Source organism: Diplotaxodon limnothrissa, linkage group LG8 (genome assembly GCF_057381915.1).
Source record: "Diplotaxodon limnothrissa isolate DT_005_m linkage group LG8, D_limnothrissa_male_GT1.1, whole genome shotgun sequence".
Classification (NCBI taxonomy): domain Eukaryota; kingdom Metazoa; phylum Chordata; class Actinopteri; order Cichliformes; family Cichlidae; genus Diplotaxodon; species Diplotaxodon limnothrissa.
In genome coordinates, this window is record NC_140603.1 from 20,428,044 (window position 1) to 20,444,599 (window position 16,556).

A 16,556-nucleotide genomic window follows, 5' to 3' on the forward strand; every position below is an offset into this window, starting at 1 on the left:
ACAGTGATGGTTGCAAGTTAGGCTGCTGGCTCATAGTTAGGGCTGTATTAGGTGAACCTGAACCCTCCGTTTGTTATGCAGCTATAGGCTGCTGGAGGTATTCCCATGATGTGATACTTTTCCACTTCCCTATTTTTATTTCCTGCTTCCTCTTCTCTTTCCTCTCACTTCCCAACCAGCCACAGCAGGCGGCAGTTTCTCCCATAGCCTGGATGTCTTTTCCTGTTAATAGGGAGTTCTTCCTTCCCACTGTCGCCAAGTAATTGCTCATACATGCTTGTCTGATTGTCAGGGTTTTCCTCTATAATATTCGTCAGACCTTTATCTGACAATATAAAGCACCTTGGGGTGACTGTTGTGAATTCAGTTGATCAGGGTCCAGATTATGGATGCGTACTGTAATTGGTTTGACCTGCTCTGTTTTTGCTTTATATACTGTATTTCCATGTTTATGTTTTAGTAAATAACTGCAGCATTTTCCCTTTTCCTTGCAAAATATACAGAAATGAGAGGGTGGCTGTAGACTTTTGCACAGCAGTAATGGAGATATTAAGTGTTGTAATATACAGTAATATCATTTCTCGGTCTGTGACTTTACCACATTTTACTGAGGTTGTTTTCCTGAAAACACTGCAGCTGTTTCTTAGCAGGCCAAACGTGAGCATCTGTTTCCCTTCACCATTAGTGGATATGCGCTTGTATATTTAGAAACGAAGATTTTGTGTGTTCTCAGCAGCGTCTCTGGAGACTTTCTCACAAGATCTTTACTGAAAGCCCGAAGCCTATCAAGTATCTGACACAGCACCAGTCGTGGCACCTGACGACATGGTTCTGCAGGGAGTTACTGCTGTCACAATAAATCAGCAACAGACAGGATACAGTATAATCATGCCAGTGTCCCGTTTCACTCAACCTCTGTTGAACACTTTAGCAAACTCTATGGTGCATGCTGCACCCCGCATAGGCTGCTTGATGGTTGACTTGAGAGGAATAATCCATGGGAGATAACACACAAAGGGCTGCTGATGGTTTACGTTGCAAGTCTTTTATTGTACACAATGATGTACTGTGTTGCCAGTAGCTCCCTTAATTCTCAAACCTTCCGTGCTTTGACAGTAGACGGAATAAATGGGATCCCTTTGAGGGAAAATAAGCCTTGAAGGTCTGTTTTATATCTTAACATGTAGCTCATACCTCACGACCAAGGCGTGAGATGTGTGGCAATGTTTGAAAACAAACTGCTCCAGTCTGTAACCGTAAGAAGCCTATACTTCAAAACCAAAGTAAATTGAGATGCCTGAACTATCAGAGCGCGGAGCTGCGCTGAGCTTATATCTGAGCTTAGTTTCCTTCATAAAGATGAATCATAGCGTCTAATTCTCACAAATTACCCAAACATTATGTAGTTCTCTCATTTCTCCCACTGTTTAATCTGTGTCTGGAGTATTCGCTGTCACTTCATGTTGCAAACACTCCTTTCACTCTGGCAGTTCATTGTCTTTTGATGGGCCATAAAAGGCTTGGTTTGATGGATGGTAACTCGGGGCGTCTCTCTTTGTTGTGGGATGTGACGACTGAGTGCATGCGAGATGTGAGGAGAAGATGCGGTGTGAATGGGAGATGTCATTGATGTCTCGCGCTGACACTGAGGCCCTAAGCACGGCCTTTGATCTCCGTGGATGATTGCAAAGCAAACACAAATAAAAGATTCGGGCGTGTTACGGTTTCCAGTAAGAAAGTTTGACTGTTTTACGAATATTTTCCAAAAGGCGTTCTCTGTGATTGGCAGCACGCATTTAAAAGTAGAAAGACCCAATCGGGCCTCTCTAAGAAGTCTGACAAATTGGAAAAGGTGTTTCTAGGAAGGAAACAGGCTCTGGCTTCAACCTGTATGCAAAATGTGATTTGTCAAGAGGGAAGACGGCCCATGTCATTGCCTTCTGATCCAGTCCAATAAATATTGCGTGCTCTATAGGCCCCGGGCTCCCTGCTGACCTCACAACATCTGCTCAGGCACTTACTACTTAATATATTAGCTGTGAGAACAGGGCAGGTGTTTTCAGCCAGAGAACATGAAAACCAGATTGTGCCTCTGGTTCATGCAGTTGAATTAAAATGAGTCACAAGCAGCTTTTCTCATAAAGTAAAAAACACAATTAATGTTCTAACGTGAAGGGCAGGGGGGAGTATTTCATAGCTCTGCTTTAGGGTGGCAAGAAAACAACAATAAAGAAACTACAACTGACTGTAAAGATTACCGGATTAAATGTATAGGAATTTGTCTTAGCATCCATCCGTTTCTCTACTTCAGCTTTCTGCCTTTGTAGTGTTTCTTTGATGTTTACTTAACCATCTGAGCTTGTGCGTCATGGCCTTTACATTAGAGATCAACAAATGGAACGCTTTAGAGGTCTAATGATGCTGGTACTTAAGCACATAAGCAAACATTTAACACCAAATATTTAGAGCTACGAGAGCTACCTCTCATAAATTAAGTATTTACTGGAAGAATTTCCAGAGTGCCGAGTTCGACCCAACAAAACACATCATAAATAAATGCGGTTATGTGAAAGATGTTGGTTGCTTTGACCACTGAGGTAAAAATATGATCATTATATAGACATTTCAGTGTTTTATTATCGAGTAAGAATGGTGTGTAATACTGATTTGTTTGACTTATTAGCTCTGGGTAGCTCTGGACCTACACAAGGCCTTCCTCAGAGATGGCGTGAGAAGCTCGGGATAAGGCTGTTTCTCCTCCACATTGAAAGGAAGCAGTTGAGGTTTCTATGAGGCTTCTGACAGGCTCTTCTAGGTGAGGTGCTCCAGACATGTTCTACCAGGAGGAGACCTGGAGGTGGAGCAGGACTCACTGGAGACAGCGTCTTGTTGTTCTCCTGGAAGAGCTGAAAGAAGGAGATTGTTGGGGGAAAAGGTGTGGGTGTGTCTGCTTCGGCTGCTGTCCCCTCTTGGTGCCGAAGATGGATGCATGGATGGGTTAATGGATTGTCAGGCCTGTAATACAAAATTAAAGTTTCTGATGATGACACATCAAACGCTCTTGGGGGTTAAGACTCTTAAGACTGTCTACAAAACTATGAGATCCTTGTCTTTTTAAACAGATATAGAATGAGAGATGTTTCATGCTTGAATGTCTGTGGTTTCAATTTGTGGTCTGAATGATATTTTCCAGTCATGCTTGACCAAGCTTAGGTTCCATTTAAATTGCAGTCATTGGCAAAATGCAACCTCAAAACCACCAGCTATCCACTGATGACGACTGAGGTTTTTATGCTTTTAAAATGTATCTCTACATTCATAAACATAGACAAAAAAAGAAAGTCTTGACCCAGAAGACTTCCCAGATTAAAGGTAACCTAAACAACCTAGCCTTGCTAATATCTCAGAACGCTATGAAGCAAGTGGGCGTATGTAGTGAGATAGTTTTGGTTCCATTTGTATCAGATTACCAAAATCAATTTACTATTTAGCTCAAATGAGCTGAATCCTAACATTGGCACTGATCAAGTGACTAAGTGGAAGCTTTTATCTGCTGGTGATTTTTGAATACACGCTTTGGTTTCACAACCATCAATTTTTATTCATTTATTTTTAATTTATTAAATGATCTATTGCATTTTGGTAGCACTTTATAATACGGTGAAATTGTGATCTAATTATATTTACCTACAAATCCTTACTGGTAGATTCAGCTTTTTACAGGAAAGAACAAAATAATAATTAAAAAGAAATTATTATACTTTGAGTAACTTTAGATAGTGTGTAGCTTCACAACACAACACAATTTGCCCATCTAACACTATTAAATAGGAAAACACTGTATCTTCTATATCATAAAGATGCACACTACTTAAAATTACTTACAGTATAATTATTTCTTCATTCTGTGAAAACCTGAATTACCCTTTTATTCTAGTGTATCCACTGATAAGCAATTGCAAGTAAATATAATTAAATTTCAGTTCAACTTTTAGTTGTGGATCATCCCCACATACCTGATTCCACTGTCAGAAATACTCTGAAGTGAACAAACTGAAAACTTTGACTAAAAATGAAATCCAGTAATGCTCTATGCACTCATCTTTGAATAAAATTTGCTACAAACCACGCCGACCTGCTGTTTTACGAAATAATTTAGCCTTTTTAAAAATAAAAGTATGTTTTCCTGTCCTGTTGTTAAATATTTACATCTTCAGTGGGAACCTTTCTCCTCGGTGGCGAGTGTCTGAGAATGAGACCGAGCGAGTCATTGTTAGTGTTGGTCTTTTCTTTGGGATTTGTAGACAATAACAAAAATATAGAATATCGCCGGCTTTATCCTTTAATTTCTCTTGATGAAAGACTTTAAGTCAGTACTTCAACCCATCAAACCTGCTAAGAAAACAAAACTGATTTCAATAAAATTGTCAAGTTTGCGGTTACACTACTGCTGCATATCCACGGATTTTAAAAAAAAGAAAGAAGACGATTTTATAGCATCGCAAAATAATCTCCTTTTTAATGCTCGCACCTATTCATCTACTTCATCCTGATTTCTCCTCTCACATGTGCCAGATATTTTTCTTTTATTTAAATATCTCATTATTGTCTTTTTACTGCTATTATGCCCAAACAGATTGCGGTCCTGGCGCAATAAAAAAACATTTTTTTCTAGTGAGGATAACTTTTTGAGTCTTTGAGCAAGCCCAAGATAGGGATTTATAATTCAAATCACTCAGACTGACTGTGGAGTCTGCACTTGTGTTCACCTGTGTGGGTGTAACACAGACTGAAACCACATTTCAATTCTCCTGTCAGCTGAAAATGAGTAATGTGATGCAGATCACAGCCTCGGGGTAAAGCCATATCTAAAGCTGTACTTGAAGGATATCAAAAACCCAGGATACCTCAAATTGACCCCTGTCATTTCCTTCAACAATGTATACACTTTTTTTTTCTTTTTTTAGACTCTTGTGTCTTTTTCTCTCATACAAGCTCAGCTTTATGTTATACACAGCAATCCTTACCCATCTGGTTTTCATTTCCTGCGAGGTTCAAGATGGTAGGAGATTTTAAAAAAGGAGCCTCGTTTGAACCGGCGGCTAATGTAGTCAGGATGGAATCTGTCACTCAGTCTATTGCATGTTGATGACTAAGGGCAGTTTCAGCTGTAAGCAGTCCATGATTTATGGACACCAAGTGAACTCTTGTAAGCAAAAGCCAGCTCCGAGTTCACAGCAGCAACTGGGCCCTTTTTTGGCTGTGGCTCGCCTGCATTTTCTTTCCATTCATGCCAAAGTATTTCGCACGGCAATTAGCTCCGTCCTCATTTGGGTCTGCAGTCCCACAGGGTTAGCAGAGCCATTTATCATCCTCGGGGCTTGGAGCTGTGCAGCTCCGTCTCAGGTAGTTTTTGTAAACAGCCACTGGCCCGGTTCTTTCCATTTCGCCAAATGAAAAGGAGATACAGTAGTTTTGAGGTGCTGCCATCAATTCCTCTGTCAGACGCTTTGCTTTAACTCTACAGGTGTGAAGGCAAAAGGGAAATGTCATGTCACGTGGCTCATTTGTCATATGGCAACTGCAGAGTTGGAGTGAATGGAGTGATGACAACATGGCCCCCTCGCTATTTTCAAAGGGTCAACTGCTTTGGATTCAGAGCGAAGACTGGAGTCTTAACACTGAGCTCTGTTGTAAAAAATGCTAATGTGGGAGTGTGTGCAGAAGAAAAATGGGCTGAACCTCATCTTTTTTCAGAGAACATTAATGATATTAAGTCTTTTAGTGAGCAAAATTTATGGAGCTTCTTAAAAGCAGGCTTGACATTTAGCACATGTTTACACTAATACAGATGTAGGATATGTAACCTCGTTAGGCACGCATTAAAGAACTGCTCGTGTTAGTGATCTTATGGCTCGAGTTATATTGAAATATAAGTGTTGGCTCCCCTGCAACTATAGCTTCCAAATGCCTGCGGGGTGTCATTAAAACACATATTTGCGCAGGCAGGGCCGTAAACATGTGCTGGATACATTTCTGTGGTCTTAGCCGAAACATCTTCAGAGGCAGCCAGCAAAAGTAATTGAACTACAGTATGTGCATTTTTCTATTTTCACATCCATCTTTGGAGAGTCATTACTTTGCAAAGAGCCTGCCAAACGATTCCGAATCCATCATGTGCTGAACCGATATATTGCGGTCTCTGTCGCTGCTACGTCTTTATCAATCAGAATTAAGAAATTAGATTAAGCCCTTTGGTTTTCTCTTCTTTAAGTGGAGTCACACCGCAGTGCGGGGCCCAGGGGTTACGGGCGGTATCAGAGGGGACTAATTGTCAAGGTTATGACTCAGTGAATGATTGATGTGGGGCCAGGCTGTTTTTGTCAGCCTGTCAGGTGGCTGGAATGTTTAATGTTCTCATTATTGGTTGCTCTGTTGTGTATATTTCTCTGTCAGCGCCGCTGAGCCATCTGAACTGCCAGAGCACTTCAAAGGCCTGCAGGTCATTCGTCTTCTTCCCGACGTCCTGAATGTTCAGCCTCAGCTGAGTGCTGGTGATTTGTTATGACCTGAGAGCCAGCTGACAGACAGGTCTCCTATAAAAAAAAAACATCCACCCATTTCCCTTTTGTCGTGCAGGGAAAGCATCGCTGCTCCTGTAATGGGGGAGACGACTGCCACGGGAGGCTGGCACCTGACAGTTGTGTCATCTCACTAATTTGCAGACAGGGTGACACGAAGTATTCTTTCTTACCTCAGTGTGGATTTTAGTTCTGGTGTCACAGACTCTTACAGGTCACCATCTGTTGTGGAACGCCACAGGGAAAGCAGCTGAGGAGAGATCGCTATATTAAGGCACAATTTCATATTCATCGTTAGCCCGGGTCCCCATTATATGCCATGTGACGGCACTGAGCAGAGAGCATCATGGGAGGGATGCTGATGGCTGCAAAGTCAGTCATGCAGGGAAAGTGAGAATTGAGATGCTAAAGACAGGAGGAGGGAAAACAGTATTCGAAATCACAATTCTTTTCCCAGGCCCTTTACAAGATTGATTGTTTTCTGCTGATCTAATTTTGGATCATACGAAAACAACCGATTTGTCTTAAAGAAAAATGATGTGCCACATGGTGCAGATGGAAATTTTGTTGAAAGCCGAAAAAAGATTAAAGAGAAACTCTGCTCCTCAGCCCTAATTACGAGCTGTAGATTACTCTGTCGATTTAACCAGATGGCAGACTCGATTCTGCAGGCCTGCCTGTATATTAATGAACAGCAGTCTGTTATATTTGACTTAGGTAAGTGAAATGTCCATCACCTGTAATGGTCTGCCAGCTGGCATTATGCATTTTGCACCACTTTGGGTCCACGCGGCATTTTTCATTTGCGGCGTTATCGAGCAAACATTTTTGCTCCCTACTTTCTATCATTGTCACTGTTCTTGTAAATATATAGGATAGATTTATTTTTTTCCACCAGGAAGAAAAGTCTCCGTGTTGTGTCCGCTGCTAATTTCCTCTCATAGGTCACGGCAATAATTCTGGCACTAAAACTGTCATGCTGGGCAAGGCGCACAAGTTCAATAGTAACTTGATTAAGTTAGCCTGTCGACATGACTGCAAACACTGCAATACAGTATGTTAACAAACCTAATAATGTGGAAGGGGGGAGATGGAGTGGAAGGCATGGCTGCACAATTTTTGGCCGGCCACGTGTCTGATACGAGCTGCTGACCTTAAGGAACAGCTCCAGTTTATTGCTAATGCACAACTTAATGCTTTCTTTCTTGTCTTCCTCTGTTTGCTCGACAAATAAGTTAAAAAAAAAAAAAAAAGTTAATGCCAGATCTTCCCGATTAATGTGTTTAGGAAAGAAAAAGAAGAAGAAACTGATTGTTTTTGTCTCAGAACGTCACTTTGAAGAAAAGGCCGAAAACCAAAAGAGACAACGAACACATGTTTGCCAGGCCGAGCACCCAGAAACTCCCTCCGTGAATACGCCGAGCCTAATTTTAAACCAACAGCAGGGGAACTTTGGCTGCGTTTCCCAACCAAAGAGCACGAACAGCGAGGAAGCACAATGCCAGTGTGTCATACATTTAAACATGGTTAAATTAAAGGCTGTTTACTGTGCGCAGAGGCCATTCATCTTACTCAATGTTAGTCTGGTTCTTGCAAATTTGTCAGTAAGAGCTTCCACATGCCAAGACGAAAGAGGAGGGGAAAAGTTGGGGTTATCAGAGGCGGGTTTTTATAGCGTGTCTCTTCAGTCAGCCTGCAGTTAATTAGCCACCTCCACACAATAAGGCCATAAGTGATTAATCACCCGGACCCCGGCAGAAGTCGACTCACTGTGAGCAAGACGTTTGGAGACAAAAAGTTTACCGTCTATGACAGACTTCAAAATGGCCCCTGTCAGTGGTGTGTAAATTATAGAGCATGTTGAGTGCTGAAAGACAAGAGCCCACTGTTTAACTCACTGTTGCTCTTTCCTTTGCTTTGTGTGTTGACAGACTCTTCAAGGGAAAATTCCCCTTTTCTCCCTTTCCCATTGGCTGGCTTCTAGCTCAAAAAGGCACGCTTTTTTTGTTTTTGTCTGTGTGTGTGTGAGTGAGTATAGAACACACACATGCCAAGCCTTCCACATTAAGATAATCTCAGCGTACCAACTCATTTCCTTTATTTTATGATGTCGCTGGAGGGTTAATAATAGAAGACAAGCTCCAAAGGTCAAAGGCTCACAAAGACTCAGCTTTAACTTTGTGCTTCTACCGTTTACTTTGCTTGTCAAAGGCAGGAAATGATGGAGTGATGATAAATATGGGGCTTGTTTGGAGAGGCAAAAGCCTTTCTCCTGCAAAAATAAACCACCATGTTTCTCTGAAAGATGGAAGACACACTTCTCAGCTGGCTGAACACGCAAAAGGTCATTGGTTTTTCCTTTCGTGCCTGTAAACAGAGTCCTGCTTGCTTTTCCAGAGCACCGAGGAAGGTTTATTCAAAGCAGTAAATGTTTATGTAGCGATGGGGAAATCCCTTGATTGGATCATTAATATTGCTGACAAAAGGGTGTTAAATTCATTATGTGACGGCAACACGTGTTTGAGGGCTGGTTGATTTATGTATCTGCGTGAGCTGATTTGGAAAAAAAGACATTTTCATGCATGACTGTGGGCGTTTTGTGAGGGAACGTCAGCTCGGCGTAGCAGCGATGGCGTCCACTGCCTTCAACCAGAACTTGCCACGGAAAGTGCAACACATGGCGCGCAGCTGTGCTGAGGTGACCATTTTTTTCAACGTTGGCATGCGTCTCTCCCAGGGTGTACTGTGCCGGCCTGTTCCTCCTTAGGTGATAGGCTGTGGCTCTTGATTTTGGTGTGGTTCAAAGCAGAACAGGTGGGGCCTTCCCCGTGATTCAGCATGGAGTCACTAAGCCAGAGTCTCCTGGCTGCATTTTTCTTTCAGACACGTGGAAAAGACATCATCTGTCACATGGAAACAGATGGGTAGACTTCATCATGGTGGGATAGAAAGTTATGTGAAAAAAAATAAGTACATCCAATGGAAATTTTCAGCACAACCACAAAATTAGCCGATTCCATCACTGAGTTCGTATAATAGCCGGACTGGTACTTATAGTGATTTTCAAACCGTATTCACACAAATACTCACAGTTCAGTGGATGCATCAGGCACATCTTAGGGTTCGCTGTCTTGCCTGAGGATACTTAAAAATACAGACTGATGGAGCCAGGGATTGAAACATCAACATGCCAATTGGTTGACGACCCACAGCCTCCTCATTTTGCAACTTTATTAAATTTTGGACCGAAGATATCTAAATAGAGATAATGTTCATCTTTGAAAAAGCAGCTACATCTTGGCATCAGAAGTAATCATTTTGCCATTTAACAGAAATAACTACTTGTAGAAATTTTGCATACTTGTCTTCCAGTCTTTGGCATCTGTCGGGTAAATTTTTTGCTCACTCTTCCTTGCAAAATGGCAAGATTCCTAGTTGCAAATTTTTTTTTCTTGCATGTCGTTCCTCATGTTCTTTGGGGATTTGTTAAGAATCATTACCCTGCTGAAAAGTCAGTTTTCAGTTCAGCTTCAGGACTGATTGGCCCCACGTGATCTTAAACACTTGTTTTAGTTGAATCAGTGACTGCAAGCTGCCTGCACCTCAAGGCAGTGAAAGAACCTCGAATCATAACATGCTTTGCAGGTGGTATGAGGTTCTTCTCCTGAGAGGCTGTCTTCGATCTGTGCCAGATGTCTTTGCTGTTACTGCAGCCAGAGAACTCCATCTTTAATGCATTTGTCTGGAGCACACTACTCCAAAAACCCTGATCTTTGCTTAATTGTTCGCTGTCAAATTGTAGTCTTCCTCTAACGTTCCTTGTTCTCCTGGTGCGCCTTCCATGCAGGTCAGATTTGTGCTTTCTGTTTCTGATCGCAGACACCAACAGCTGTGAGAGATACCTGCAAACTCAGCAGATTAGGAAGTTCTTGGAGACTTTTTGGATTTTTTTGGTTTTTTTGCAAAGAGTCTGTTTTTGGGATGAATTTGTCTTTGGCAATTCAGTGATTTATTGCAAATAATTTGAAGATCCTTTTAAATCCTTTCCCAGACTCAGAATTCTGAAGCAACCTCTTTAGACTTTGGCATGATGACACCACACACTTCAATAGCAAGAACACCACATGTCTGAGGTTTAAATAAGGCAGGTTCTGCCTGTCACTCCCAAAAGACGTTATTACCATTGGCACAGACCTGGAACCCCTGATTCTAATTTTATGGATTTTGAAGGTTTGTTGAATGCAGGAGTGTACTTCTCCATGTGACTGACATGCTTTAAAAAAAAAATAAAAAATTAAATATGGAAGATTAGCTATTTGTTTCATACCTTTTATTAATAAGCACTCTTTCAAATAGGATCAAATGTTTGCTTCTTCATTTCTGCTGAAAAAGGAAAATATCAGTTTTGATCGGGCTTACTTAATTTGCAATTGTTATATTGCACACTACACTACTATATTACACTGATGCTGTATGAGACCACAAAGGCTGGAGATCATGCTACAACACTCATAATGCAGATAGCTTAAAAGGAATCGCTACTTTAGATATTAGCTTGTTTCTTCCTCTTAAAACAGAAAGAAAATCTACAGTATTGTTAGTGAATTAGCACTGCGGACCATTCACACACCTCCAGGGTTTTGCTGTTTGCGTTGACAACATATTAATGTATGTTTTGTTTTTCTTTTTTGTCCTTTAATTTGAATTCAAAACTAAAGACGGCAAATTAGAGTATCATTTCTGATAGCAACAAAATGCTGTTCACTTCATTGGGTTCAGGATTATTTGAAAGTCCATCCATTTGTACAGTTCAGGGTGGCAGGTCAAGGGCTGGATCCTGTTCCAGCTATCACTGGATGAAAGTGTGGTGCACCTTGACAGGTTGCAAGCATAGAGAGACAACCATTCACACCTACAGCCGATTTAGAATCATCAGTTAAACTGAGAAACATGTCTGTGGGAGGAAGCACAAATATCAGGAGGGACAACAACAGGCACACTTCCCAGCTGGCCAGTGGATTCAAACCTAGGGCCTTCATACTGTGAGGGGAGAGGGCTAACCACTACACCACTAAGCCACCTTTTTTTTTTTTTTTAGTTAGGAAAAACAACTTAACAACGCAAAGCAAATGAGCACGTCTACCTTTAATCTAGTCACACACACAGACTTTTAGGCCCATCCTTAAATTTAAACTAGCTCATTAACCACTGCTAATAAAATTGAACTGAAACTGAATCATTTATTAGCGGGTTTATCTGCTTGTGAAGATGTGTGAATTTCTTCAGCAGAGTCAAACATCAATCAGCCTTCGAGCAATAAGTTCAGAGATCGTGACCCAATTTGTTCACATCATATTAATGTGCTGTTTGTAAATGAAAAAAGATGCATCACATATGATCTATGCCGACTCGGTGGCTGACTGGTCGCAGTGCTGAAATATAGGTTAGCAGCTTTATTACCATCTATCACTGAGCTATGTTTAGGCCTCATCTACATGAAGGATGGCTGGATTTGATGAATATGACATCTGACCATTAATGATGGTGATTTTATTGCTGGAGAACAGCCTGATTTACTGAGGATGGATAATGACACTGCTGGCTTGATTTAGTTGATTTGTTTTAAGGGGGCTGATTAAATAGTTAGGCCTCACTTTATTTCATGCTCTCTGCTTCATTACAGCAATCACAAAAGCTGTGGAAACGTCCCACATCTGGTGTCATCGTAAATCTTTGTTTAGCGAGCGCCTCGCTGGTATCAGCAGCTCATTTGTCTTCGTTAATGAAACAATAATCCATGACCGTGTGATTGAGAAGATTCAGCATGTTTTGATGAGCCCAAAAGATTTTGTATCTGAGCACACATTTGCACACACACACACACACACGTACTGTAGCTGCAGCACCAAGTGGTGTTTTTTTCTTGTTCTTTTTTTTCTCTTGCTTCTTGTTACTAAAACTTAATAAAATAAAAACAGCAGATGCTCATAGAAGCCTCTGTAACTTCAAAGGTTTTGCAGTTATTGCTTCTCTATCCTTGGGCCCTTTTAAAAACCCCATTATGAGCCTCATGGTGAGACCAGAAGCAAAAACACAGTTGTGAATAAAAGGGAGTATCTTCAAAATTCTGCCATAAATGTCAGTGAGATATTAAACATCTTCCCCAACTTTAGGAATAAAATAAAGTTGGGGAAGTTAAATAATTAATTATATATATATATAGTCAAACTAACACAGCAAAAACAAAACAAGATGTTACTGGAGGGAGAAAATCCTCTTATTGTAAATTAAAACTGTTGACCTGATTTGACCCTGCCCTATACTTAAAAATAAAAAGGGAGCCTTAAAATAAAATAAATAAATAATAATAATAAAAAAAAACCCTCACCAAACAGCTGTCTTATACTCTTCAGGTAAATCAAACACCCTCATGAAACGTTTATCTCTCCCCCCAAAAATAAATAAATAAAATAAAATAAATCGATGGCAGTTCTGTAAGAAACTGCTCTGATTGATTTTCCACGTCCATCACTCCGTCACGCACTCAGCTCTGGCAGCCCCCTAATCCCTCTGAGTAAGGCACATTTTAAAATAACTTTTTGCTTTACAAAACCCCACCAGTCACAATAAATCAAATAAACAATAAACTCCACATTACTCAAAAGAAAGAAAAAGGGTCCTAACTTTATTTAACTTGCAAAGACGCTTTTCTCCTGTGTAAAAATAATGCACATTGAGTCTTTTGAAATTTTATATTATAATTATTTTTTATTTTAGTCACGCTTGAAGCTATCGCAAATAAATACACTGATCCCCACCTGGATCCAATCCCTGCATTAAGTACAATATAAAACTCATTGGGCCTAAATCTCCTTTATAAATGTGTAATTCTCTGTCACTACTGATATCCTAAGGCCGATGCTGTCGTCAGTCTTTGTCCATACAAGGCGTACGGGGAGTAATATGGTCCGGTAGCCGCGGGCACGGGCACCGGGGCCCCGGGAGTGGGCAGGGGGCTCTTTGAATACGGGTGGTAGCGACTGCTGAGTCCGAGGGGGTGGTGAGGGCCCCTGAGGGCCAGCGTGCTCGGGCTGCTCGGGCTTCCGTTTGGAGGCATGTGCATGTGACAAGCCATAGCAGCAGCAGCAGCAGCGTTAGCAAGAGAAGACGACCCCGGGTACCCAGATATCAACTTCTCCGTGCCGGCAAAGGCCGTGTGAGTCCGCAAGTGGCTGAGGAGCTCCTCGGAGGATGAAAAGCGCTTATCGCAAGGTCCGTTCGCCGACACCCAGTTGCACACGTGCGGCAGGGGGTCGTTGGGCAGCATAAACCCGTAAGGATATAAGGGATGTCCGCTGAAAGAAGGGGCCGTGGAATGCACGCCGTGTAACGGGTGCGTCGGGTACATGAGCGGGTATCCAGACTTGAGCGCCGAGGCAGCTGCCGCAGCTGCCGCAGAGTCATGTGCGCAGTTAGCGCTGGCTGCGCCGGACAAATGGCTCGTGCAGTGGTAACTCAGGCAGTAGGGGTCTCGACACAGACTAGCAGACATTAGAGACGGTGGGGATGCTCCAGCTAAGGGGCTCGTTCCCGCTTTGCTGCATCCCAGCGAGCTGGCAGCAGCAAACTGTGCGCTTAAAAGCTGGCTGCTGGATTTGGTGGGGTCAAGGGTCATTCCATGAGGGAGAAACGGCTGCGGATAACCCGCATATGCACCGGCTAAACTTCCAGGATAGGAAATACCAGCAGGTGGTAAAGGAAAAACTGTATGACCGGGCTTATAGGGGGAGACAGGGGCCACCAGCCCGGAGCCGAGGACGGATGATGATGACGAGGTTACAGATATGGAGTCTGATGTAACAGCCTTGGATCCAGATGTGTTTTCTTGTTGCTGGTTGCCGTCAGAGGTAATCCCACTTATCCCGTGGCTGCCGTTGCTCTCCGTCATAGTGCTTTTATTGCTATCAGACTCCTTCTTTTCCTCCTTGTCCCCCGCTTTGCCTTCAGATGGCAGAGGAGAAACGGAGGTGCAGGAGCCGGGGCTGCCTGTCCTGGGGGTGAACGGCTGGCAGGTGGCGCTAGGCACTCGGAAACTGTTTTTATCTCCACTGAGGCTGCTGCTCGAGTCCTTCTTCTCTGATGATTTTGAGTAAGGTTTGAAGCTCGATTTGTCGTCGGCTCCGATGTCGCTCATCTTCAGCGGGCCGGATTTGGCCTCCTTGTCGCTAGATCCATTGGAGGTTACAGAGGACAGCTTGGAGGAGGACGGCGGATCCGGTTTGCCGATCTGAGAGCACGTTTGGGCCAGAAGGGCCAGCGGACTCTTCTTGGCATCCAGCTGAGAATTTGAAACAAACACAACGTTAAAAATTTCAGGAAAACACTCACACGTACATGTAATATTTTGCGATAAATAGTCACATATGTCCGTTTCGCGCATTTTACGCACTGCGCATAAAGTTATCTCGGGATGAAACTCAAAACAACTCAGCATAATAGGTATGTAAAGGAGGAAGGCGCACACACGTAGCTGATCTACATTAGGTGGAAGATAAGATTGTACAACACGACGGAATGACATTCAAAATATTGGCATCAGTTTGCATAAAAGGGTCGTTAAAGTCTGAAGTGAGTAGAACATCGAGAGTACAGTTTATTACTGTATTTCAACACATAGCCTAAATACAAATCTTGACCACAGTTTGTCCACTCGTGTCGTGTCGGGAGCTCTGGTGTCCTGCAATTTCGGAGTGAACACGCAGTAGTTTGAGAATAAGCGAATAAAAACAACGTGTTTTATTTTAACCGCTGTAGCGCTTACCTCGATGGGACTGACAGGAGTGGACGGTAACGGCTGTAGGTACTCCGGGTGTAAAATGTGTCCTGCCCGTGCCGTAAGCATTTTCAAAACCTTTATGGGAAGACGACTGGCTTGTCGAGTAGGGTCTGCGGGAGAGACGGAGTTGTGGACGGATAGTTGGCTTATCTTCACTGCTCCCTTCTCCCCCGAGGAGCCGCTCTCCCACGCTAGATTTGTGCTATTTCTCAGGACAGAGACCGTGGGCGATGTGATCATGACCCAATTCTCCTATAAATGGTTGAAAAATGCCATGGGTAGGGTTAAGCAAGCCAGCACTCAAAACGTCTGACGGTTGGAGCCGCTGCCAGAAATAAAAGAAAATCACAGTTAAATCCTCGGAAGAGACGCGGAGTGTGTGAGCAGAATCCGTGCGCTTCTCAGCCTCGTTGCTTCATCTCCGGCGTCGCTCTAACACTGTGGCTGTGGGTCCGAGAGCGGGCACGGTTTACGTGGGTTGCGGGCAGGAGGGATCACTCCGCCTCCTCACTAGCAGCATCTGAATCAGTCCGCGGATTGCTGCCCGTGCAGCCCCCCAATCAAAAAGAGATGCCGATGTGATCAGAGGGTCGAGGTAATGTGACGTTTCCTGCTCACACGGGTGTCTGTTTCATATTTCACCCACTCCGAGCGCTTTTAATTTCCAGACTTTACACGCGCCTTTTGCGTAATTGGCACTTTGACGCATGCGCTGCACCTGCATCCTGTGTGGGGGTTTTTTTTTTTGGGGGGGGGGGGGGGGGGGAACCAGGGAATAAAGATGACAAAGATTATGAAAAGATTTGTTTTGAAACGTTTGTACAGCCGACATTTATTTCCCCTAAAAGAAGAGAGTAGGAGTGGACAAACTATCGCCTGCGGCTAAAATCTGCTTTAAAATCTGCATCTTCTTTGCATAACTAGACTGCAGTTAATAAAGGAGACGGTCTTTGGACCCAGTTACTCAAAACAATAAAAAGTAATCAAGCGAGGGACTTGTAAGGTCACATCCCCTGCCTACAGTGTGCGACATCTATCGCCATGTTTCACATGTTCGGCAACTTTCTCCCTCAATCACAGCCTGTCATCTGTCAGTTCCCTGTCCTGCCAGTCAACTGTCTGCAGATTTATTTTATTTA

At 42.8% G+C, this 16,556-nt stretch overlaps 1 protein-coding gene across 1 annotated transcript; it reads right to left on the minus strand.

The window, feature by feature from the left end:
- Window positions 1-13,363: 13,363 nt before the first annotated feature.
- Window positions 13,364-15,842, minus strand: LOC146626815 (zinc finger protein 503-like). The gene is made up of 2 exons (XM_085360813.1): window positions 15,403-15,842; window positions 13,364-14,919 (listed from the first exon to the last, which is right to left on the minus strand). Exons 1-2 carry the CDS (start codon window positions 15,655-15,657, stop codon window positions 13,480-13,482), a joined length of 1,695 nt encoding a protein of 564 aa, XP_085216939.1. The 5' UTR covers window positions 15,658-15,842; the 3' UTR covers window positions 13,364-13,479.
- Window positions 15,843-16,556: the final 714 nt, after the last annotated feature.

Bases quoted from the DNA above. Each gene is read 5' to 3' on its own strand.
- LOC146626815 (XM_085360813.1), bottom strand. From the start codon at position 15,657: ATGATCACATCGCCCACGGTCTCTGTCCTGAGAAATAGCACAAATCTA. The intron at 14,920-15,402 runs GTAAGCGCTACA...TCAAATTCTCAG, and splicing joins CTCCTGTCAGTCCCATCGAG to CTGGATGCCAAGAAGAGTCC.